At 29.0% G+C, this 24,476-nt stretch overlaps 2 protein-coding genes across 3 annotated transcripts; one reads left to right on the forward strand and one right to left on the reverse strand.

Moving 5' to 3' along the window:
• The first annotated feature begins 11 nt into the window (after window positions 1-11).
• Window positions 12-2,234, forward strand: LOC122500287 (solute carrier family 66 member 3). Of its 2 annotated transcripts, none has more exons than XM_043609141.1 (5): window positions 12-240; window positions 821-994; window positions 1,412-1,634; window positions 1,724-1,844; window positions 1,957-2,231. In XM_043609141.1, exons 2-5 carry the CDS (start codon window positions 843-845, stop codon window positions 2,085-2,087), a joined length of 627 nt encoding a protein of 208 aa, XP_043465076.1. In that variant the 5' UTR covers window positions 12-240; window positions 821-842; the 3' UTR covers window positions 2,088-2,231. The 2 variants fall into 2 exon arrangements, with proteins under 2 accessions (XP_043465076.1, XP_043465077.1); XM_043609142.1 differs by lacking the exon at window positions 12-240 and adding an exon at window positions 274-480 and having other exon boundaries at window positions 1,957-2,234.
• On the reverse strand, window positions 2,151-24,232 carry LOC122500285 (laminin subunit alpha). Its single transcript, XM_043609139.1, has 28 exons — window positions 23,500-24,232; window positions 21,272-21,418; window positions 18,877-19,284; window positions 18,309-18,522; window positions 17,931-18,140; window positions 17,534-17,806; window positions 16,977-17,114; window positions 16,617-16,889; window positions 16,201-16,500; window positions 15,887-16,045; window positions 11,689-14,530; window positions 11,322-11,550; window positions 10,389-11,097; window positions 10,054-10,280; window positions 9,128-9,887; window positions 8,588-8,871; window positions 8,314-8,501; window positions 7,680-8,220; window positions 7,365-7,498; window positions 6,383-7,226; window positions 5,737-6,286; window positions 5,344-5,430; window positions 4,888-5,130; window positions 4,608-4,774; window positions 4,172-4,411; window positions 3,117-3,279; window positions 2,666-2,899; window positions 2,151-2,576 (listed from the first exon to the last, which is right to left on the reverse strand). Exons 1-28 carry the CDS (start codon window positions 23,707-23,709, stop codon window positions 2,308-2,310), a joined length of 11,043 nt encoding a protein of 3,680 aa, XP_043465074.1. The 5' UTR covers window positions 23,710-24,232; the 3' UTR covers window positions 2,151-2,307.
• Window positions 24,233-24,476: the final 244 nt, after the last annotated feature.

The following is a 24,476-nucleotide window of genomic DNA, read 5'->3' on the forward strand; positions in this document are numbered from 1 at the left end:
TGACAACAGATAAAATATATCCAAACATATTCCAACTTGTTCAAGATAATATAGTTTGATTGTTAATAAAAAAATTTTCAATTAAAAATTTTACAATGATGTAAATTAATACTTTCTTGGGAAAATATAGTTATTATAGTTTATTTACGCAAGCGCTGTCAATTTGCGTAGTTTTTATTTCATCATTCAATATAAAAATGTAGTGTCAAAATTTTTTTGACAAATTCCTGTTATAAAAAGGTAATTTTTTAATGTGTACTTAATTATTCGTAGAATATCCCTAAGTAGGTTTCTCTTTCCGTTGGAAAATGTGTAAATAATTAAGTGACAATGCACGTATGAAAGGTTTCATTGTGACATTGACATTTTTGGGGTTAGGTTATGTTTAAAAATTAAATTTTGACATTTTCTAACAATAATAGAGTATATGTTTGTTATGTAATTGTTTATAGTTGCATAATTTAAATAATTAAAAATAGGGTAAGTTTTAGTCATGTCATTTTGTATTAATTATTAATTAAAATGTATCGATATATTTTTGTTTTATATTTACAGTATTTTTTGTATATAAATTCGATTGTTTATATTGTTAATTTATTTCATTTATTTTATTCATTTAATTATTAACTATCTATTTAATTGTCAATTAAAAATCTTTATTATTAGAAAATTTAATTAAAAAAGAAACTGAAAATTTTTGAATAATTGAATGTTTCTTAAAATTTAATTCTTATAAAGAATTTTAACAAATTTTTAAATAAAATTGAATTCTTTTGACGAATTTTAATTCTTAAGTTTTTTTCATTTTTCTTATTTACAGGAATTAGAATTGTTTTTCAAAAATGGAGATGTCACTGCAACATTTTTCGGACTTATTAAGTATTTTTACAATAGGTATGTGTTTTATTTTAAAAGTACCACAAATTTTAAATCTCATGGCTTTAAAATCAGCTAAAGGAATGTCTATAATAGGCTTGTGCCTAGAATTGACAAGGTTTGTAAAAATTTGTTTCTAATTCTTTTTTTTCAATTATAAAATAAGACAAATTAACAAATTCTTTTTGGTTTATTTTTTTTCTTGTTAAATACTTTTTTGAAGAAAAATATAAATGATTTTTCTACTTAAAGTCATTATTATTCTACATTTTTAACTATACAGTTTTTTTTAATATTTTATTTTCCTTATTAATTAACGCAAAACGAAATTTGTGTGAATAAAAAAATTTTCAGTTTTATAAAAATTTATGATATTTTCATATTCTAGAAAAATAGATTACTTTTTACATTATTTCTTTTATTATTTTTTTGAAAATAATAAAAGTTATTTCCAAAGAATAAATTCTTGGAATTTAATTTTTCTTGAATAGTAATTCTTATTTTTAAAAAAAAAATATTTTATTTCTAATTACAGTTATACAGTGATGACCAGTTACAATATTACAAATGGCTACTCTTTACTTTCATATTTAGATTATCCAATTATTTTGGTGCAACAATATATACTCATATTCTTGGTATTAAAGTACCTTGAGAAAATTAATTTTATAACAATATTAATCTCTGCTCTCTATTTTACTACTTTTACTTCCTTTGTACTTCAAATATTGCCAAAGTCTCTATTAACTTTATTTGTGGTGAGATAATCTCAATTAAAAATAGAATAAATTAGCTGAATTTATATATTTTTTTTTGTTATCAATTAAAATCAAATAATTAATTTCAGCCTATATGTACTCCAATTACTGCGTCTAGCAAAGTTGTTCAATTATTAACAATTCATCGAGCTAAAAACGCAGAATCTATTTCCGTTCTCACATGGTTTATTTCAGCTTTGACAAATTGTAGTATGTATACAAAATTTTTGTTCCTTTCAATTTCTTTTTTGATTCAAATTATTCATATGTCGTGATTAACGGAATGTATTTGACGTTACTAATTCTTTTTTTATTATTTCAGCAAGAATTTTTACAATATGGATGGATTCTGCAGATGTTTTACTTTTGGGAAATGTTACTATTTCAACATTTCTAAGTTCGTGTGTTATGTTTACTGTGATTTATTACAAACGGCATCCAAAAACTGATTAAATTCTCTTTTTTTTTCATTAATAATTACTATTCTCTGTAAATTATATATATTCGTTGAAGAGTTTAAATAAATTTATTTCTTTAAACGTAGGTCTTTTTTCTTTAATTAATAAAACTTATTTTTGAATTTTACTTTGAAAATTGAATACTATAAATTTATTATATAGAAAAAATATGTATTCACAAGAATTATCTTAGGTTTCTTCTTTTCTTTTTGTTTCTAAATAGTTGAGCAGACATTTGTTGTAACTTTGCCATTTGTACGACTAGGATCGAATTTAATTGGAACATTATCAATCATAATATTATTCATGCAACCAACGTATTGTGCTTGAGCAGTACTTCCTCTTAATGGTAATTGAAGTCTCACATGGCCTCCAATGAATATTGGACTCTTTGTACTGACAACGGCAGAATTTTTAAGTCCAATTCCAGGTGATGCTGCTTTATGATCCACTGACAGCAATAGTACATTCTTTTGTTTGATTGCTGAATAATTTAACAAAAACGTGTTTAAGTAAATTATAAAAGTACATACTTAAAAAAGTAGAAAAAATTTTCGAAACAAAAAAGTTTACCTCGAATGTTGTGCCAATTTCCATCACAGAGAGAATTTGGATATGGTGGTTTGAATGATGTTTCGATTGTAGTTTGTCCTTTATTTGATTTAATCATAAATCTAATAGTGCCGCTGACCATTTCCAAAATCAAGAAGTCCTTCTTTCCATGGACCGATAATAAGTGACCGCTTGACGAACGTGGTTTTATGTCCATTTGAATGTCCATTGTTTTACTCACAGAAAATGTTTCAACTGGAAAAATTTTAAAAAACAATGTTAAATTACAGAGAAAGCAAATTATTTAAAATTAAATATTTTTCTCAATTATTTAAAAGCAAATAATTATAAATAATTGTTACTTAATTTCTATTTATCAATAAACTATTGTTCTTTTCTATTTAAAGAAAAGCAAGAAATTGAGTTAAATTTCGTCAAAAAAAAAAAAAAAACTATTCAGATAAATTATAACCAGGTTTGAAGAAATTGCTGCCATTGTTGGAAGGATAGAAGAATATTCCGGGTTCAATTTTCTTTGAACATGGAATTAGACCGATTTCTTCGGCCGGTGTACCGACTGGAAGGCCGTTAATCATGAAATTGTTCAAGCAGCCGTCAAATGATTTATTCATTCCCTGAAAAATTAAATTAAATTAGTTAAATTAAATTAAACTTAGAAAAAAAAATTAAATAATTCAAAAATAATAAAATAAATAAAATTACAAATGAATTCAATTCGAAATAAATGAAACTAAAAAAGAATTCAATTCGAAATGAATTAACTTTCAAATGAATTAAATTAAAAATAAATTACATTTGAATAAAATTAAATTCAAAGTTAATTAAATTAGAAATTAATTAATTTAAAAAAGAATTAATTTTTACAATTATTTTCGTTTCAAGAAACAGAATTTTTCATAAAACAGTAAATTTTTTTTTAAGAATTAGAAATTAATTAAACTAAAAATGAATTAAATTAGAAATAAATTACATTTGAATAAAATTAAATTCAAAGTGAATTAAATTAGAAATTAATTAATTTTTTAATAAATTAGACATTAAATAAACTAAAAATGAATTGAAAAGAATTTTACTATTTATAAAAATAATTTAATTGTTAAAAAAAATTTATTGAAATTTTAGAAAATAAATATTCGTAAAACTTTATTAACAATTAAAAAAAAAAAATAAAACAATTTGTAAAATTTTATTATAATTGTATATTGAAAATAATTGAATTCATGCAAAGAATTTTACTATTTATAAAATAAAAATAATTGAATTCTTCCGAAGAATATTATTATTTATAAAATTAATTGAATTCTTACGAAGAGTTTTATTAAAATTTTTGAAAATAATAAACAATAATAATTAACTAGTCAGTATGTGAGTTTTTTAAATTTTGAATCTGAAATTATTCAAAACTTGAAGTTTATATTTGAACATAAAAAAGTTTGTAATTTGCATAATAATAAATTATTTTTAAGAGTTAAAATAAAAAAGGATATAAATATTTTTATTGTTTACCAAAGATTTGAAGACTCGAGATGATTTTTCTGGAATTACACCTCCCAAGTAGAACGGTGGATTTACATCAATTTCAACTTCTCCCTGTTGCATAACACCTGTTGCTCTTGTATCTTCCACAATTAATTCACCATAATTTTGCTCTCGTTTAAATTGAACAGTGTGCCATTGATTATCGTTTATCTTCACTGGATTTATTATTAATACTGGTCCACTTCCGCAGTCGAATTTAAAGTTCACCTTTTGTAAAAAAAAGTAATTAAAAAATTTATTTCATTTACAATTTCATAATTTATTCAAATACAGAAGAATGAATTGTTTCTTTTAATAAATAAATAATTTTGTAATGAATAATAAATGGAAGTAAATAAAAAAAAACAAAAATGAATAAATGAAAATAATCCTAAACTGAAAATAAATAATGCCAAAAATTTACTTTTCCTTGCTGAATAAAAAGAGCAATCAAGTCGTCATTATTCTGCCCAGAAGCGTAGAAAATTAATCCCTCGTCTTCTATTGTCTTGATGTTTATTTGGAAATCAAAGTCATACTTATATCGACCATTGATTGAACTATATTCTCTTCTGCTGTCTTTTTGAGTACCTGTACAAAAAATAAATTAAAATTAATTAAAAAAAATTGCTGCCATTGCTGAAAGAATAGAAGAATTAAATTTTAATTTCTTTCGAAACATTGAAAAAGTAAGATAATTGTACCAAATCTCCATCCCATGGTGCCATCAGGATCGACAGCCGGCTCAAATGGTAGTCGACATTCGTCCACATAAACCGGAATAAATGGTGTTGTACTCTTGGTGGTGATAATAGGCGTAGTATTAATAACTTCTTCTTCACTTTCCTTAACGTCAACATTATTAACTTTCTCATTGTGTCGACCCTCTATTGGTTTCGCAGTTGCTGGATCAGGTTCAACATTCTCTGGATTTATATCCACGATACCTAAAATATTAATTAGAATTTGTTTTTGACATTTTGAGTTTAATTAAGTTATAATTTTCGTTTGCTCGGGTGGCTCAATTAAATTAATTTTAATTTAATTAACTTCATTTTTTATTTTATTTAAAAAGAAGACAAAAGAAGTGTTTTTTTGAAAATTCTTTTTTCTTTTAAGAAAAGAATTAGAATTGATTAGAATTAAATTGAAAAACTAACTGTTTTCTGTGATGTCTGTGTAATTTTCATTGTCAATCGGCAGTGGAGGGAGGGGCCAATTATCTTCCGGAGCCTTGGGTAATCCAGCTGGAAAGCGAAACGATAAATTAATAATTAATAATAATTATAAATACAAGCTTCATACAAATCTACTGAAACCTACTATTTACTACTTTTTATACGATTTGCTATTATTTGAATAGTTTTTTACACTTGCGACACTAAAAGCTATTTTTTTCTATGTTTGCGAATTTGCATAACTTTAAATCCTCTAATAGTTGAAATTAAAAAATTATTCTCAAAAATTTTAATTTAATTTTAATTATTGAAATAAATCCAACAGTCACATAGGAATATTAATTAAAGAATGAATTAGAATTTACAATCACTCACATGGTTCGCCACCTCGGCATTTGTTGAGAATAGTATTCGGTCTATCGGTGATATTAGCAAAATTGATGATAATTCCATTGACAGTGACGTCACCAATGCAACCAGTAAAAGATTCAGAAGAAGATGCCCATGGGAAATGATTTGGCATACCTCCAAGATATATGAAAGCCGATTTAATATTAAATGGTGGTCCTCTAGAATTATAATTGTCCGTATCGTAGGTGTCAATTCTTTCAATGTCGAGGGCAATCGCTCTGTCGTCGAGTGTAGCAGTGACAACGTGCCACTCATTATCATTGAATTTCGTACCAACTTGACTGCTAGTCACAACATTATCCACACTCGTAAAAACTAAAATTCCATCCCTCAGAGACAAATTACTGTGCAAGAAAGTCTCATCATCTTCGTTCTTGCTCATAATTGCAAAAATGAGACTATTGCTCGTCACAGTCTTGAATTTCAGTGTAATTTGAAGATCGTTAGCTATCGTTATATTCGGTAATCTCACATAGGCAGGTTTACCCTGTTCCAGAGAAATCAAGCTGGCAAACTGAAAAAAAATTTAATTTTAACAATTGAAATGAATTAAATTATTTTCAAATTTTTTTTATAAAAAAAACAATAGTTAGGAATAAATATAAAGTACCTTAACGGGACATCCAGGAACAACTCCAAACGCCTGAAGATTTCTGACGAGATCAACGGAAGTCTCGTGAATAATGACATAATCAATGCAACCCTCGAAACCCTTTTGCGTGACCGTTGGATAAGAATGAGTTAGATTTGGCGGATATCCACCGAAGAAAAGTTGATCATTCGACATTAACGATTTAAATTCATCGGATCCATCATGCCTGGCAACAACTTTGCCATCGATTTTCAAATTTCCCTTTTGATGTTGACGAATCGCCTCCAATGTATGCCATTCGCCATCATTGTACCTATCAGTCGAACGAATTTGTACTTTGTCACCTCCAAGATAATACTGATAAAGTACTTGTCCATTTCTCATTTCAATTGACAAGAAATGTCCATTCTTTCCCATAAGATACATAAGTCCATTTTTCTCCAAAGTCTTGAAATTCATTCTAATGATGAATTCCGAATTTTTCATATGCAATTGCGACATTTTTTTACTTATTATCGCATAGCCATTGCCATCGAAACGATAGCCGGTATTTGATTCTAAGTTTATTAATTTATCACGTTCCAATGCTCTTTGGAAATTATTTTCAGCGTCTATGAAATTCCAAAACGATACCGGTACATCGCCAATTATTAATTCCTCCATTTCACCTTCGAAATAATTCACTGTCACGTCGTCTTGAATTTGGAACGATGGCGGATAACCACCAACAAAGAGTTTTGATTTTTTCAGATCTAAATTGAACACTGTATTTGTTCCCGGTAGTGATTGTTCTTTCACGTAGATTTTCTCTTTACCTTCGCCCACATCCTCACGTAAAATCAATTTTACATTTCTGCCGGTTCTGTAAAAAAAAATTTTTTAATTAAAAATAATTTACTTTTTGCTTTGAAATTCCTTTCTTAAAAAATTTAAATTTTAGTGTAAACATTTCTAGTTGGAATATTGTTTGTTAATATTTGCGGAGTAATTGATCTCTTACCGTTCAACAATTAATTGTCGCCAAACATTATCGTATACTGTCTTATTATTATTTACAATTTTCGTCGTTCCTGATCCAAGGTCCATTAATAAAACTGGATATCCATTTTCTATCGTGAGTGCCATGTAATCGTGCTGAAAAATAAAGAAACAATAAAATAAAATTGTTCGAAAGTGAAGGTAGAATAAATTTTTTCTGAATACTTTTGAGTTAACTGTCAAAGAAATATTATTTCTTTAAATAAAAAAATATTTCTTTCCAAATGGAAATATTAAAAACTGAAAAATTGATTTAAATATAAAAATCCAAACTCACCGTTCCAGTGCGAGGAAGTTTTGATTTTCCCTCATTACCGAGATACATAAGAAAACCATTCGAAATATTTGTTCTGAAATAAACGGACACTTGCGTCGATGTCGCTAATAATGGAAGACTCTCGGGATTTTTCAATTCCAATGTTGTATTTTTGAAGAATGTCAATCCAGTCTTGAATCTATCAGCCAATTCTCGAGCATTTTCAATTTTTCTCTTCAATCTCTCGATTTTATCGTACAAATCATTGCCCGTTGAATTAATTAAATTTTGCCGTACATTCAATTCATCCAAAAGTGTATTCATATTTGGAATAACATCATTGACCGAATTCAAATGGAAATTAGTTTGTGTAATTTCGTGAATTGAATCAGAAATATCTTTGGAAAGTTGTTTTGTTGTTTTCAAATCCGAGGGTAGCGTGTGAACTGTATGATTCATATTGTTCAGAGCTTGTTGAATTGTGTATTCCACTTTGTCCGCATTATTCAACGCTGTTTGTATTACCAAAAGAGGACCTTGTGAAGTAATTTTTTCCAGTGATCTGAAATATTTTCAATTATATAATGAGTTCAATTTAATAAAATTCAATTTTATAATTAGTTTAATATTGAAATTAATTTGTTTTTTCAAATACCTGTCAATATCATCAAGCGAATCCTTATTGTATATATTTTCTCCCTCAATATCGGCGACATATTTTTCAGCATTACTTAAATCGAGATTCAATTGTCCTTCAGTTCTATTAACCGATTCTGATGCTGCTGTTGATAATTTTTTGCTACGCTCGAAAGAGTTTCTTGCATTTTCATCAATACCGCTGGACTGAAAACAAATTTTTTTTTCTTGTAATTAAGAAAAATTAAGAAATTTAAATGATTTCTTTTCAAAAAAAAAAAAAAAGAAATTACCTGACTTAGAGCTTGATCCGCTGCATCTATCGCTTCAGCCGCCGAATTTTCAGCATTTGAGATGGCATTTTGAATATTTTGATAAACACTGACAGCTTTGACAGCGTCCGTGTTTCTTGTGTCCGCTAAAACATCATCCAACGCTAGAGAATGCAAATCAAGTTCATCGGCGTGCTTCTTTGCTCTTCCTATCAAATCCAAAATCAATGGCATTTCCCTTTCATTTTCCAAATACGTATTATTTAGTTGATTAATATCATTTCCTATTCTGTCCGATTCACTCGCTGGAAATTAAAAATTCCGTTAAATTACATTTGAAGAAATTAATTTACAATAGAAAACATTAAATTAGAATTGCCGGATTCAATTTTTAATTTTAATGAAAATTGAATCGAAAATTAAATAAAAATAAAAATTCAATTGAAGAAATTAATTTAAAATAACAAGAATTAAATTATTTTCAATTAAATGAATTTAATGAATTAAATGAATTCAATTTTTAATTCAAAAAATAGATATAAATATTTCTTTTCTTCCCACCTAATTCTTTCATTTTTGGACTAGCCTTATTCAGAGCATCACTAGCTAGTTTATTTAAATCTCCTCCTGATAAAATATCATCATTCGTCTCTTCGGCAAATTTCTTAACATTATCAATATTTCCCGTTTCCGCTGCTCTTCTATTTTCCTCATTCAATTTGGAAGCCATTTTTATTAAATCCTCAGCCTTCTCAGCTAAATTATGAAGATCATCAATTTTGGTACTCAACATTTTCATTGCCGTATTCAAATTTTGAATTTCCGAACTGAAATTCTTCACTGGCGATGTATAATCCATCATTTCGGAAATGAGAATTGTCGCGGCAATCTGTTGATCATTTGCCTTATCGCGGAATTCATGGAAGGAGACAGATTTTACTTTTTGTAAAATATCCTCAGCTACTTGTAATGCGTACTCGACTTTTGCTCCCGCTCCAAGTTGAATATTCGAGGCTAGAGATTGAATTTCAGCAACAATATCATTAACGAGTTCAATTTCCTGTGCAACATCCTTTTCCAAATCGTTCATTCCATTTAATGTATTCTCCGCTCCCTCCTTCCATTGATTAGCAGCGTCTGATATGTATTCGACTTTTCTTTTTTGAGCCTTAACTTCCTCGTCTAATCGCGAAATATCCTTTTTCAATGGGACAAAGTCAATTTTACTTGGGTCCAGGAGTTGAACCTCAGGATACAATTCATTGACCGAGTCGTTGAAAAATCTTAAACGTTGATTTGTAAAGTAACTTTCTACGGCGGTCTGAAAAAAAATAATATTTGAAATATTGAAATTTCGATTTCCAAATTTATTGTTAAGTATTCAGGAGTATTAAAAAGATAAAGGCTTTACACTCAATAATTAATTTTAGATGAGTGCGACGCCTGAAAAAGTTAATTATTATTTATCCAGGAAGAAAAGAACTTACGCTGAAATTGTTGAAGACAGGATTAAGAGTATCAGTAAGAAGATCTGTGACATCGAGAAGATCGTCGGTACAAGAGTCACATTGATAGCAGCCATCATTTTCGATAAGGACAAAACGATAAGGACAGTGATCACACTTTTCTCCAATTACACCAGGAAGACAGGTACATTGTCCAGTGGATGTGTTACAGGAAACTCCAACCGAATATCCAGTGTTACACCCACAAGCTAGTAAAAAGAAGAAAAGTTAAAAATAAGCAACTTACCGAAAATTAAAATTCTGTTCATTTAAGAAATAAAAAGGAATAGAAACTATTTATCAGAAAAAAAACTTACAGACACAGCCTTCAGGTCCATAATTCCAATAACCATTAATACATTTATCGCACTTTCGTCCCGTCACTCCGGGTTTACAGCGACACTGTCCAGTTTGCATGTCACACTGTGAACTCTCCGAAGCCGGTCCACAATCGCAGGCCTTGCAACCATCACATGAATCAAAACCATAATGATTGACCTCACAACGATCGCACTTGTCACCGATAACATTTGCCTTACATTCGCAACGACCATTATAATTATTGCACTGATCCATTCCACAATTGTCGCAGATACAACTCTGACAATCTTTTCTCTCAACAGCGTCGCCGAAATAACCTGGAGCGCAAATATTGCACGCCTCGCCGTACGTATTGTTCAAACAATTGCGACATTCGCCAGTAATTGAGTCGCACGATCCAATATCATTTGTGTCAATATTTCCCGAACAATTACAGGGTTTACAGAAATCATTGTAGACGTCAGGTTGTCCGTAGTAGCCAGCGGAACATGCCTCGCAACGTGCTCCATAATATCCCGGTAGACAGTCGCAACTGATTTTATTTCCATCCTCATTCACTTGACAGCCGGTTGCGAAATTATTGCTGGGAACTGGAAGTGGACAGGCGCAGATTAAACAATCGGATGGTGTTCCAACTGTCGCATTTCCGTAGTATCCTTGTTCACATAGTTCACAGTGATCTCCAGTTGTTCCATTCTTACAGTCCTGAAAACATTTTTTTAATTTTTATTTAGTTTTTCAATGAAAAGAATTGAAAAAAAATTCTGATGATTTCTATTTATCATTACAATTTTGAATTAATTATAAAATAAAAATAATTATAACTCAATAATTAAAATTTTTTTAAAAATTGTGATTAAAACTGAAAAAAAAAATTAAACTTAAAAGTTAAAAAGAAGAAGTTTTAGACAAAAATCTAGACTTCTTACGTGACAAATTCCAGTGTTGACATCGCAAGAGTCGGAGTGTCCGTGACATTGACAGCGGACACAATAACCACCATAGGGACCCGATGACACTCGATAGTAACCTGGAGCACAATCTTCACAAGAAAGTCCTTGATAATTTGGCGGACACTGACACTGCTCGACGCCACTCGCTAAAATACTATTATGCGAGTAGGAAGTGGTCGTCGTGTCCAGAGTCACATAAGACAATCTGAAAAAAAATTTCATTTACAAAATTGGTATTAAAATAGAAAAAAGAAAATTGGAACAAAATCAAAAAAAATTCTAGTTAATAAATTAAATTAAAGCTAAAGAAATAAGAGAAAAGTAAAGAGATAAATATACTAACACAGCAGTTAGACTCTGATCCCAATAAGTCGCCCGTATATAAATTCCCTCAAGATTTTCCAAAACAACCAAAAGCTGTTCCCTCGTCACTTTCAATTTATTCAAAGCCAGGAAATTCTTCTCGACCAATTCCAATGACGCTCTATAATTCGTAAATTGATAAGGCTGCTCATCAGCATGATAAAAAAGCAGCATATCACCACTTTTCAAAATCACATCAGGTCCATCGACAGCATTTCCAAACGGTCCCGTCGAATACAAAATCGTATAATTCAACCATCCCCCATATGAAGTGATTTTCTTACCCAAATAAATTTCCGGCGCCGTGAAAAATACAATTTTCTCCATAGTCTCACTTTGTCCAAAATCAAGAACCGTCGACGTTTCATTGACATTCTTCACCAACGATTCTAAATTCGTCACATTCCCATGTTTCTCAACGACTGCAACAGATTCCCAATTTTCCATAAACATAATGAATGTCCTGTACAAATTTGACGACACACATCTATTTGTCTTTCCAAAGCAGAAGCATTTACTGCAACCCTCTTCATTGCCAGTTTGCAAATCAAAAGTCCCCTCCTTACAAACATCGCATGCCAAACCTTGTACATTCGTTTTACAATAGCATTCCGCAGTGAATTGATCGCAAATATCCTCAGTTGTTCCTCGACTATCGCAATCGCATTTTTCACAATGGGGAAATTGTGAATATCCCGGTAGACATTTATCACAACGTCTGCCAACGACATTCTCCTTACAACTACAACTTCCATTGAGAAGATCACACTGTAAATTACCATCCAAAACACCTTGATGAGCACAATTACAATCCTCACATCCAATAATTGGATGATAACCATAAGTACCAACTTCGCATTGATCGCATTTCTCCCCCGTGACTTTTGATGGACAGATACATTCCCCCTTCTCTGGTTCACAAATCGCTGTACTCGGACAATTACAAGGTTTACAGTCCGGAAAACCGTAGAAACCCGTTTTACAAGTCTCGCAACGTCTTCCGATGATATTCGGTTTACAAGGACATTGTCCACCGAATTTCTCGCACTCGAAACTTGTCGTGCCTTCGATATCACACTGACAGGGCAGAGCGCGATTATTGTAATGTGTCGTCAGTGAGAATGTCGCGTCACGACACAAACCCTCCTCGGTGACATTCACAAAGAAATGATTGCTACCGCATTTCTTGATGAACTCCTCAGTCTGATCGAATTGTAATTTTTGGAGAATATTCTCATTGTACTGATCGGCAGGAACAATGAGAACGTAATCGATCCAAATACCCTTGCCAGTCGCCTCGTTGAAATTAATCGAAACATTCTCCTCGAGTACGAATCTCGTCTCACCGTCCGCTTGGCGAATTAAACTTCGACATCCACTGCTACTGGGACAATGGGGAACCGGCACCTTCGCCTCATAGTACTTTCCGTTTTGAATCAAAACCTGAAGATCGAATTCCGGATAATCGGGTTGATAGTATTGTATCACGAAAATATAAGCTCCTGGATAGGGAACTTTTGCGTGAATATCAGCCATTGCGTTATCACCGTAAAGATAGATGAATTTTGAATTCTTGTTCGATATCCACTCGGGAGTTGATCCGGGATTTGAATCTGATTCGAATTCAATTTTTTTCGCGTCTGCCGCACCGGGGAAATTGCCTTGAACACATTTTTTGTTCTTTCGAACGCAAGCTGATTTTGGTTTAATGTAGTCGAGTGACCATTCATCCTCCGGTATGGCGATAACGGAACTTATTGCAATCGGTGTACTCTCATCACCTGTAAGTACAAGACCTACGTAGTTTGACGGGAAATTCATGACTTTTACTCTTCCGGACGAATCGACGACAACTTGTCTACAAATACTGGTGTACTTGCAAGGATTGAGAGTCGCTTTTCCATTCCAATCGGCATTCGCTTTGACCATAACGGTCGATGTTGTATTCACTTCCCTCGGAGTCAAGTAACTAATCACTAGAACATGAGGACCTGGTTTTGTGATTCTCATCTCAAAATGAAGTTCATTCTGATCGCTTCTAATCAAAGGAAGTTGATCCTGATTAATTTCGTCCAATGTTTCCGGATCACTGAGATAATGAGAGACGGATTCACGAACATCGCCTTTGCTCAAAAATCCACCGGCTCCTTGAACGGAATTAAAGAGTGTTAGATTTGGATAACCGTAGTGTCGACAAAGACCCATGTAACCAATTTCACAGGGAATATTCACGTCCTCGGTTAATATTGTCGCCTCATAGTATTCGGCCGGCAGAAGAACGAAATAATCAAGAAATAGACTCTTTTTGGTTGCGATTCTAATGGTCCAGTGTCCAGGATCCATGACCATCGATGATGGAATTATACCCTGTGCGCCGGCAACTGTCACGAATGATGGATTCGTTGTTGGTTTCAAATGAACCATGAATTGTTGCTCAACTTCTGATGGATTGTCCGGAGTGATGGTGATGGTACCGAGAATTGGTTCATTATTTGGATTGATGTAGCGAAGCACCATTCGGTATAATGATGATTTGTGAACGTTGATAAAGTGGATGATTTCGTCTTGAATGAGACCGAATACGGCGTAACCTTTCCAACTGTAACCGGGAAATACTTCGTCGGAAAATCCGTAACGAACGGGATTATTTGAGGGTGTTATTCCATCTTCGGCTTCATATTGGAATTGATGGAGTGTTGGGAAGTAGTGGGCTTTCAGTGGTTCCTTGCACGTTTGTCCTGTTACTCGAGCTTGACAAGGACACTGGCCGGTAACTTTGTCACAGAGAGGACTGATCGAACCGCCCACATCGCAGGCACAGTCTGCAAATTAATAAATAGAAAATTAATTAATTAATTATTAATAATAATAAAGTACATGTTAGAAAAATTTATAATTTTTTTCAATTTTAAAATTAATGTATTGAAAATCATGGAATTGTTGCAAAGAACTCTATCAAAAAATTTAATAATAATAGAATTCTTTCAAAGAATTTTATTATTTAGGAAAATAACTGAATTCTTGCAAAGAATTTTATTAAAATTTTCAAAAATCCTAATTAAATTCCTTTGAAGAATTTCTTTGAATTTTTTTTAAAACTAATGGAGTTTCTTTAATAATTTTAATTAAAAATTTTGAAAGCAATTGCATTTTATAAAGAAGAATTTTATTAAAATTGAATTGAAAATAATTGAATTCTTTCAATTTTTTTGACGAATATATTTAAAAATTGCATTGAAAGTAATTTAATTTTTATACAGATTTTTTTAAATAATATTTTGAGAATAATTGAATTATTTTTAGAGAATTTTAAATTCTTGTTGAAATTAAATTTAATGGCAATTTTTGAAAATAATTAAATTTTTTCGAAATGTGTTAAAATTTAAAAAAAAATTGAATTCTTTCGAGGAATTCAATTAAAATTGTTTTGAAAATCATTGAATTTTTGTAAAGATTTTACTATTTAAAAAAATAATTGAATTGTTTAGAAGAATTTATTAAAATTTTGGAAAATAATTGAATTCTTTCGTGATATTTATCAAAAAATTTGAGAATAATTGAATTTCTTCTCGAATTTTATCAAAAAATTCGAGAAGAATTGAATTCTTGATAAGAATTTCATTAAAATTTTTTTAAATCCTTATTAAATTCTTTTGACGAATTTCTTTCAATTTTTTTTTTAATTAAAGAAGTTTTTTTTAATTATTTCAATTAAGAATTTTGACAGTAATTGAATTTTATGAACAATTTCTATCAAGTTTTTAAAATAATCGTGCTTCATAAGAATTGAAATTAAACTCAATTAAATTATTGAATTTTTTTTACAATTTTTAGAAAATTATTAAATTTTTCTCAGAATTTTATTACATTTTTCTAAAATAATTTAATTAATTTACGGAATTTTATTAAAATATAGAAAATAATTTAATTGTTTCGAAAAATTTTATTAAAAGTTAAAAAAAAATTGCTTTGTTTTAAAGAATTTTTTATAAATTTAGAAAATAATTAAATTCTTTTGAAAAATTTTATAACAAATTAAGAAAAAGAATTGAATTATTTCGTGAATTTTTATTGAAAATTATTGAATCTTTGAAAAAAATTTTAATGATTAAACTATGTAATAAAGAAATCGAAAAACAATTTGAAAGAAAATTTGTGGATTTTGATGGTAAATTTACCGGAACATCCGAAAACGTTGTCTTCTTGTAAATTGTACGATCCATCGATACATCGGGAGCAACTCCTCTCGGTAACTGCCGGTTTACAAATGCACTGACCAGTCTTTGAATCACATTCACCAATGCTTCCAATAACTCCAGGAATATTGCACTGACATTCTGAAATAAATTCTAAATTAATTTCTAATTCTAAATTTTAGAAAACTATTTTGTTATTCGTAATAAAAAAAAATAAGAAATTAATTTACGTCTAATTAAAATACAAAAATAAATTTCAATATTATTATTATTATCATCATCAATGAATTCTTTACCTTCGCACCCTTCGGGATTGTTGGCCTGCAAATTCCAGAAGAGTGGTTTACACTGATTGCAAATTCGCCCCTCGACACGCTTCTTACATTGGCAGAGTTCGCCGACTGGAAGTGAACCACAACCCTTGAAAGTTTCAACAACACCAGCGGGATCGCAATTACAACCCTCGCATCGTGGAAAATTGTAGAATCCTTCCTTACACTGATTACATTGTGGACCGTCAAAGTTTTCTTTACACTGACATTTTCCCTCTAAATCGCAAGACACTCCAATGGAACCGTGACTGTCGCAATCGCAATCTGTAAAAATCCCATAAAAATTTTTGATAATTGAGTATTAAATAGTGAATTTAATTTTTTTAATAAAATGTAAAATAATAAATAAGCGCAAAGTTAAAAAAATGACAATAACTCACTTATACAATCTGGGAATTTGTAATATCCAGGACTGCATTGATCGCAAGTTTTGCCAGCGAAATTCGCGAGACACGAACATTTTCCACTGATATCACATCCAATAAACGATGAACCGATGGCGCTACAATTGCAAGGTTTGCAATTTGGATATCCAAAGTAGCCGTCGATGCAACGATCACACCTCTCTCCTCCATATCCTTCTTTACACAAGCAGTGGCCATCGGTTTTATCACAAACTCCAGGTTCAGTTCCCCGACTATCACAGTTACAATCTTGAAAAATAGAAAAAATTATCGTCGATACAGTTCATTTTTAAATCTTACTTTTAATATTAATATTTTATCGATTCAAATACTTACAGGTACAGTCAGGATAATCGTAGTAACCGTCTTCGCAAATATCACAAGTTCTTCCACCGTAATTATTTTTGCAAGTACAATTTCCAGACAAGACATCGCAAACATCGTTCAAAGATCCCAGAGAATTACAATTACAAGCTGAAAACGGAAATTTTTAATTAGAAAAATTACAATTTAATTTTGAAAATCTACGATAGAAGCTAATTTAAGTTTGACAATGGAAATGAATTTAATTTGAAAAATTACATTTTAATTTCGATAATTTAGACAAGAAACGAATTTTATTTAAAAACCAGAATTTAATTTTGAAAATTTAGACTAGAAACGAATTTTTATTTAAAAACCAGAATTTAATTTTGAGAATTTACAATCGAAACGTATTTCATTTAAAAAATTAGAATTTAATGTTGAAAATTTACAATAGAATTCGAATTTAATTTTGAAAACTATAAAATAGAAACGAATTCAATTTAATAAAGTTCAAATAAATAAATCGAATTAAAAAATTAAAGACAAAATTAATTTTAAAAGAAAAATGAAAAAATCGGAAAACTCACCTAAACACTCAGGGAAATTGAAGTAACCCTCAGCACAAAGATTACAATAATGACCCGCATAATTCGGTTTGCAAGGACAGGAACCTTGAATAGCTTCGCAATGATAACCATCCGTTCCATTGAGATGACACTCGCAGGGACGACAATTTGGATATCCAAAGTAACCATAACTGCAGGCATCACAATTCGGTGCTTGATATTCAGGTCGACATTCACATTTTCCAGTAGATTCGGCACAATTTCCAGTCGAGAAGAAATGATTACAGTCACAGGCTACAAAAAAGAAATTGCAATTTTCAATTTTCCATGTGTCAAAAAAGAATTAAAATTTATCTACTCAAATTCTTTAATAAAAAATAAAAATTCACAAAAACAGAAGAAAATTGTCGATACTAACGTTGACATACGTCGGTGTCATTCCAATGTTTTCTCTCAGGTCTGAAGAATTTCTTTTTGCAACGATTACAATTAATACCTTCCGTATTGTGTCTACAATTTTGACAAACACCACCACCTTCATAATTGCCATGAATGTCCAATGACAAATGTTTTTCATCAATTTCCGGATCGTACTCGCACTCGTTCGTGTGACCAAAGCAATTGCAAGCTGAAAAGAAAATTTGTTTCCAATCAAAAAAATATTCCTTTGTATCAATTTCGTATAAATTCAGAATCGATTTCGTAAAAATTTAGAATCTAAATTTATCAATTTCATATGTAAATTAAAATTTTTTAAATTTATTAATTTGGTATTTTAGTATAAATTTTGTCTTACGTTCACAGGTGAATTTCGAGAGTCCAGTGGATATTCTCCATTTCTTCTGTTCGAAGCCTTTGCAACATTCTGCACATTGTGTTCCGCAAGTGTTGTGCTGGCATCTGCACACCAATTTCTTGGGCATATTAGGATCTAAAATATCGCAAGTATCTGCATGACCATTACACATACATCTTCCTCCAATACTGATGTCTTTAATCGAATAAAAATACTGAAAAATTGCGAAAGTTATATTTTAAATATCTTCGATAAATCATCTTTCATTACTTTAGAACAGAAAGCAAAATTTACAATTAATAAAAAATAATTATTTACATACATTTTCTTTTTACTTAACATTCAAGTTTAAATTTTCTTCTTTTTCATTTCAATTTTCAAATTCCTTCAATCATTTTTTTAATTGGAATGAAGAAAAGAGATAATTAAAAACAATCAAACTAAAAAATAATAAAATCAAAAATTGAAAATGAAAAATCGAAAATCGAGAAATAAAATAGAAAAATAAAGTAATTAAAATAAAAATTATTAAATTAAATATTAAATACAGTTTCAATTTTTAACTCACCCTTCGAGTGACAGTTGGATCTTGTCTGGCAACAGACATTAAATGTCCGAGTAAATTCTTCGTGCGGAGAAAACGAAAACGCACGTTTGTTGCTCTCGTCCATTCTTGGAGTAACGTCGAATTGAAATAATGCTTCGCCGAGGGTCTATTGTTTAAAATTGAAATTGGAATCTCTCCTCCCTCGAGTGGAACAATTTTTGAATATTCAGTCGTACATATTACACTGTCGTCCCTAGTGATCGGAGTGTGACTGTCAACTCCAAAATAAGTCAAGCAATCGCTCTCAGAATCGGAAAAATATTGCCAAGGTGACCATGTTTCTCCATAATCTTTCGATTTTTCCAAAACCCAAACGCCAGGTCGGGGGGAATTCGCCATTCGCACATAGACATAGGCCACGTGAAATTCCTGAAAAATTACGTAGAGAAAAAAATTATTCAAAATTATTCAAAAATTGTAATAAAATTTTTCAATTGAATACAATTATTTTTTAAAAATATTGATTAAATTCAATTATTTTCAACAATTTATAAATTATTTGCCAATTTCGTCAATTATTTCCCAATGTTCTAAATTATCCTCCAACTTCTTCGATAACAAAATTAATTTTCGATTGTGTCTCTATTATGGAGAAAATTATTTCTAAGATTTATTCAACCAAAAATATTGTATAAAAATAATATTACTCCTTTCTTATTTTTCCCTTTTACCTACTTCTCAAGACTTTGCTAAATGAATTTAACACCTCGAGTCGGAGAGTATAAGGTGATTTTTATAATGCTCTCAAAGGGTAAAATAAAAAATAAGTTATGATAATAAATAAAAATAGAATGCTTGAAACTAATAATATTTCAATAAAAATAAACAGTAAAAAATAAAGTAATAAACAATATTTAATCAATATTAATAAATAAATATGTTTTTATTATTAATAAATTATTAAATATTTAATAAATAATATTAATAATAATAAATTAAACAATTATAAATAATAAATTAAACAGTAATAATAAATAAGCAATAAATTTTACTGTTTTAAAATTGAAATTAAAAAGAGAGAATATTTCCATTCTGAAAATTGGAAAAATTAGTTACACAAAGCAATATAATGAGTTTCATTCTCTCACATTTAGAATTATAAGTTCGTTGTGTGCTTTGAGTCTAAGTTTAAAGCAGTGTAAGGGGAACGTGCTTTAAGCTCATATCTTTAAAGAAATACAGAAACTAAGGCATCTGCACCACATGTGTGGGCGGGCCAAAACAGATGATCTCAGTTTGGACCACTTCTTAAAAGCATTTGGAAAAGATTTTTGTACATGAATTTTCAAACGCGTATCATTTTCCTGTTTTGTACAAAGATGTGAAATAAAATCATTAACACCAAAGGAAGAAAATAAAATTTCTGTTTAAAAAAAAAAAATAAATTAAAACGAAATTTTACACTCCTTTTTTTATTATCAAAAATTAAGATTTAAAAAAATCTTATTTCTAAAACTGTAATTTTTCAAAAAATAATTTTAAAACTGTAATTTCTCGAAATATTATTTTCAAAATATAATTTTCAAAACATAATTTAGAAAAAAATTTCTGAAAATATAATTTTGATAAATACAATTTTCTCAAATCTTAATATTAAAAATTAAAATATTAATAATAGAATATTAAAATTTAGAAAAATAAATAAATAAAAATTCAAGTTAGAAAAATTAGTTTTCCTAAATTACAATTTTAAAATCGTACTTAAATTATTTAAAGTTGTATTTAAATTATTTAATTGATGAAAAACTAAATTTTTAATTATTTAAATTATTTAAAATTGTATTTAAATTAGCTAAATAATTAAAAATTATTTTTTCTTCAAAATATAATTCAGGAAAAAATTTTTCACATCATTCTAAAATTTCTTTATATATATAAATAATAAATGATGACTCTAGTAAATTGCTGAATGAAGCCTGTGTCCTGTTTCGTTTTTATCACAAAACTCCTCCACCATGAAGATAATAATTCTTTATAAGAAAACAGGAAAACGCCTACGCTTTGATAAAGTTCTTGGGTGATGGTCCTGAACATCCTTTAATTTTCATCAGTTAAATCTCAAATAGAATATTGGAAAAATAATTTCCAATTTTTCACTCTCAAAAATTAATTTTTCCCTAGAAAAACATTTTTTAAATATTATTTATAATTCAATTTTCAGAAATTAATTCACAATTTGTATTAAATTTTTCCCTAGTTAGTCAATAAATAATAATTGACATTCAAATAAAAAAAAATTGAAGAAATTGCCTCTAAAAATATTCCCACAACCATTTGAGATTTCCCGGAATAGAAAAATTAGTAAATAATTAACGACCATTGGAAATAGAAATACAAATTAATTATGGAGTATTACCTGTCCCAAATTGATGGTCAAATTGACCTCGTTGTACTTCATCCCCCTGGATAAGGGTGGAGATTGCCACCATGTTTCCATACCATCGACCGCATGTTCTGGTGGATGACTTTTCTCCGGGTCATTTGGATCACAGTAATCGCAAACCTGAAAACGATTCAAAATTTTAATAACGGTGAATGAAAGTAGTAATTTTGACAAAAAAACATTAATAATAACAACAGCGAAAATCACAATAAAAAATAATTACAAAAAAGTAATTAATAAATAATTCATAAATAAATAATAAATAATTAATAAATAAGTAATTAATAAACAATTAATAAATAATAAAAAAATAATAAATAATTAATAAATAATTAATAAATAATAAAAAAATAATAAATAATTAATAAATAAATAATTCATAAATAAATAAATAACAATAAAAGAAAATAATATTAAGAGAAATAATTATAATAACAAATAATTACAAAAATCTGTTTCCACAAAAAGCAAATAATAAATAAAAATAAATAACACAAAAAGGAATAACAATATTCGAAAAAATAATTATAATAATAACAAATAATAAATAAATAAAAATACTAAATTAAAAAAAAAATAAAATATAATAATAAATAAAAAAAAGTATATAATTAATACTGCTAAGACCGTCTCTACTTGCATTATTCACATTTAATTTATTTTGCTAATCAATGTAAACTTTGTATAAATTGTAATTAGCAAATCAGTTAATAAACAATGCGTGGTGAGTAAATTAAAAATTTTCACTTCATAATGAATGATATTTTACATGGGGAAAATGTTCAAAGGTTCTCGAAAAAAATGTGAAAGAGAATGTAATTCAATGATATTTCAAGTTATCGTGAGGTCAACTTTATCACTTCCCCTTGTCGTTTTTCTTAGAGAATATTACCCAAATGGGATTGTATCAAATACAGCAGCATCCTCGTTTTGTAACACAGATCAGAGCAACCATCAAATTATAATTTAAGTTCATCAAAATGTGATAAAAAAAAAAATTGAGTCATCAGTTCCAATTATTTTTTTTACATAAAAATCTTTGCATTAAAAATATTATTTTTTACACTTTGTCTTTTTATTTTATTTTATATTTTATATATTATTTTATTTATTTAAAAAATATATTTTAAAATAATGATTAACAATTTAATATTAATAATTAAATTATTTATCAGGTAAAAAAAAATTGTAATAAAAAATAATTGATTCGAGTCAATTTTTTTTTTGAGAATATAAATTTTCAATTGCGAATTAATTTTTGCGATTCACTTGGAGAAATTGATATGTGGATTGGAATCAATTTTTTTTTTCAATATTCAAGTAAACATGAATCGGAGCCCTCTCTTTGTGAAATTTATTCCTTGAAAAGGACCCATTAAAAGGGACTCCGGGACTGGTTTTCGGTATAGGCTGATCTTCCATACAAAACAGAATGGAGTTTGCTTCTTTTTGGTATTAGGGGACCTGTCTTCAAACTATTTCTATGGCAATCCCATAGTTGCCACAAGGGATTAACTATACATTACAAGGCAAACTTTACTCATCTCGTGTGTGTTTGTGTCTTTTTTTCGCTTATCTACAAAAAAAAAAAAGAAGGAAAAAACGAGAAACAAAAAACTTATTAAATTTTATTTAATCTAAATTAATTTCACACAGTAAAATAATTTATTGATAAAATAATAATTTTTGAATAAAAATTCTACTTCTAATCGTTTGACATCTCTCAAAATGTGTTAATAAAAAATAATTTTTTTTTATTAAATTAAGAATAAAAAATTCATTCCTGTACTTGAATTTTATTTTACAACTGAATAAAATTTGTATTTATTATTTAATTTGAATTGATATTGAAATGTGTATTCACTCTTCGAAATTTCGTTAAGAATTTAATTTGAAGTCAATTTCTTGTCATTTAACTGAGAAATTAACTAATGAGTAAAAAAAATTAATTAAAAGAGAAAAGTTAATTTTTTCCCTGAAAATAAATAATTTTACCAGTTGAATGATTTTTGAAAACATTTTTCGAGACACATTTTTAACGAAAGAGTAAGAATTCAAATAAAATTAATTTACACTTGTCTAAAAAAAAAAATAGTTTCGGAAAAAGAAAATTTCGATTTGAGTTTCAAAACGAAGAGAAAATCAAAATCATCGCAAAAAGAATATTTTGTTTTTAAATTTAAAAAAAAATTGCAACTCACCTGTCCTTGAATGAGATTAATATCTTCCTTCTGATCAGCATTCGCACCGACTAATTTACAATAAAGTTCAGGACCAGTTGAATCGACACCGCATGTTGCAGATGCGGTAATTTCTTTCCCCTCTGCTAAATTGAAGTAAGGTGGCGTAAGAATTTCCGAATGCACATGATTAAATAGAAATGGTAAAAAAAGAACCATACACCACCGCATGGTGATGCCGGTTAAAAATTAAAAAACGAAAACACACTCGTTTAATTTTCGATGCACCTCTCTCGATAAGTTTCTTAAATTATTATCATTAATAAATACCACATCAAAATTATAACGTGACAATTAAATTATCAGTCAACATTTGTGTTGATAAAAAATAATTTACAATGAAAAACATGAAAAATTCCGGCGGCGTTTTTTAACGCCGCCAATTTCTCTCTCTCTCTCCTCTTTGATTTATAATATGAGGCGCGCTCGGTTTCCCGTTTCAGACTGAGATCACATCTGCATCCACTCGTCTAGGACCCAGGGATAGAGTCAAAGTGAGGGGATGCGGGAGAGAGTCAAAAGATTCTGGAGATGCTGGGCACTTGCACTAGAACTTTTAAAAGTCCAAATAGACCAAACAGAAAAGGGCAACTGCTAAATTTCAAAACAAATTCTATTTTCGAATTCACAAAGCGAACCAAAATGGATATTTTTTTTCTCTCTCTCTCTCCACAATCATGATTCTTGACCAATTTTCATCTCATTTTCACTTCGAGTCGATTTCTTCCTTCGATCATTAAATCTCTTGTCTTTTCTTTCTCATTTATTCGTAGCTGAAAATTTAATTTCAAAAATTAGAAAATAGATAGAAACAAAATAAAATAATAAATTTGTAGATAAATTATAACTTTATAACAGAAAATAATTAATAAAAGATGAATTGAAAATAAATAAATCGAAATAAAAGATTTTTAGAAAAGAAAATTAGATTTCCTCAC

This window comes from Leptopilina heterotoma, unplaced genomic scaffold (genome assembly GCF_015476425.1).
Source record: "Leptopilina heterotoma isolate Lh14 unplaced genomic scaffold, ASM1547642v1 Lhet_183, whole genome shotgun sequence".
Classification (NCBI taxonomy): domain Eukaryota; kingdom Metazoa; phylum Arthropoda; class Insecta; order Hymenoptera; family Figitidae; genus Leptopilina; species Leptopilina heterotoma.

Coding starts and splice junctions, on each gene's coding strand:
- LOC122500285 (XM_043609139.1), bottom strand. CDS start 23,709: ATGCGGTGGTGTATGGTTCTTTTTTTACCATTTCTATTTAATCATGTG. Junction 19,285..21,271: donor TGACCATCAATTTGGGACAG/GTAATACTCCAT, acceptor GTAATTTTTCAG/GAATTTCACGTGGCCTATGT. Junction 14,531..15,886: donor CAACGTTTTCGGATGTTCCG/GTAAATTTACCA, acceptor ATTAATTTGCAG/ACTGTGCCTGCGATGTGGGC.
- LOC122500287 (XM_043609141.1), top strand. CDS start 843: ATGGAGATGTCACTGCAACATTTTTCGGACTTATTAAGTATTTTTACA. Junction 995..1,411: donor TTGTGCCTAGAATTGACAAG/GTTTGTAAAAAT, acceptor TTCTAATTACAG/TTATACAGTGATGACCAGTT. Junction 1,845..1,956: donor TTCAGCTTTGACAAATTGTA/GTATGTATACAA, acceptor TTATTATTTCAG/CAAGAATTTTTACAATATGG.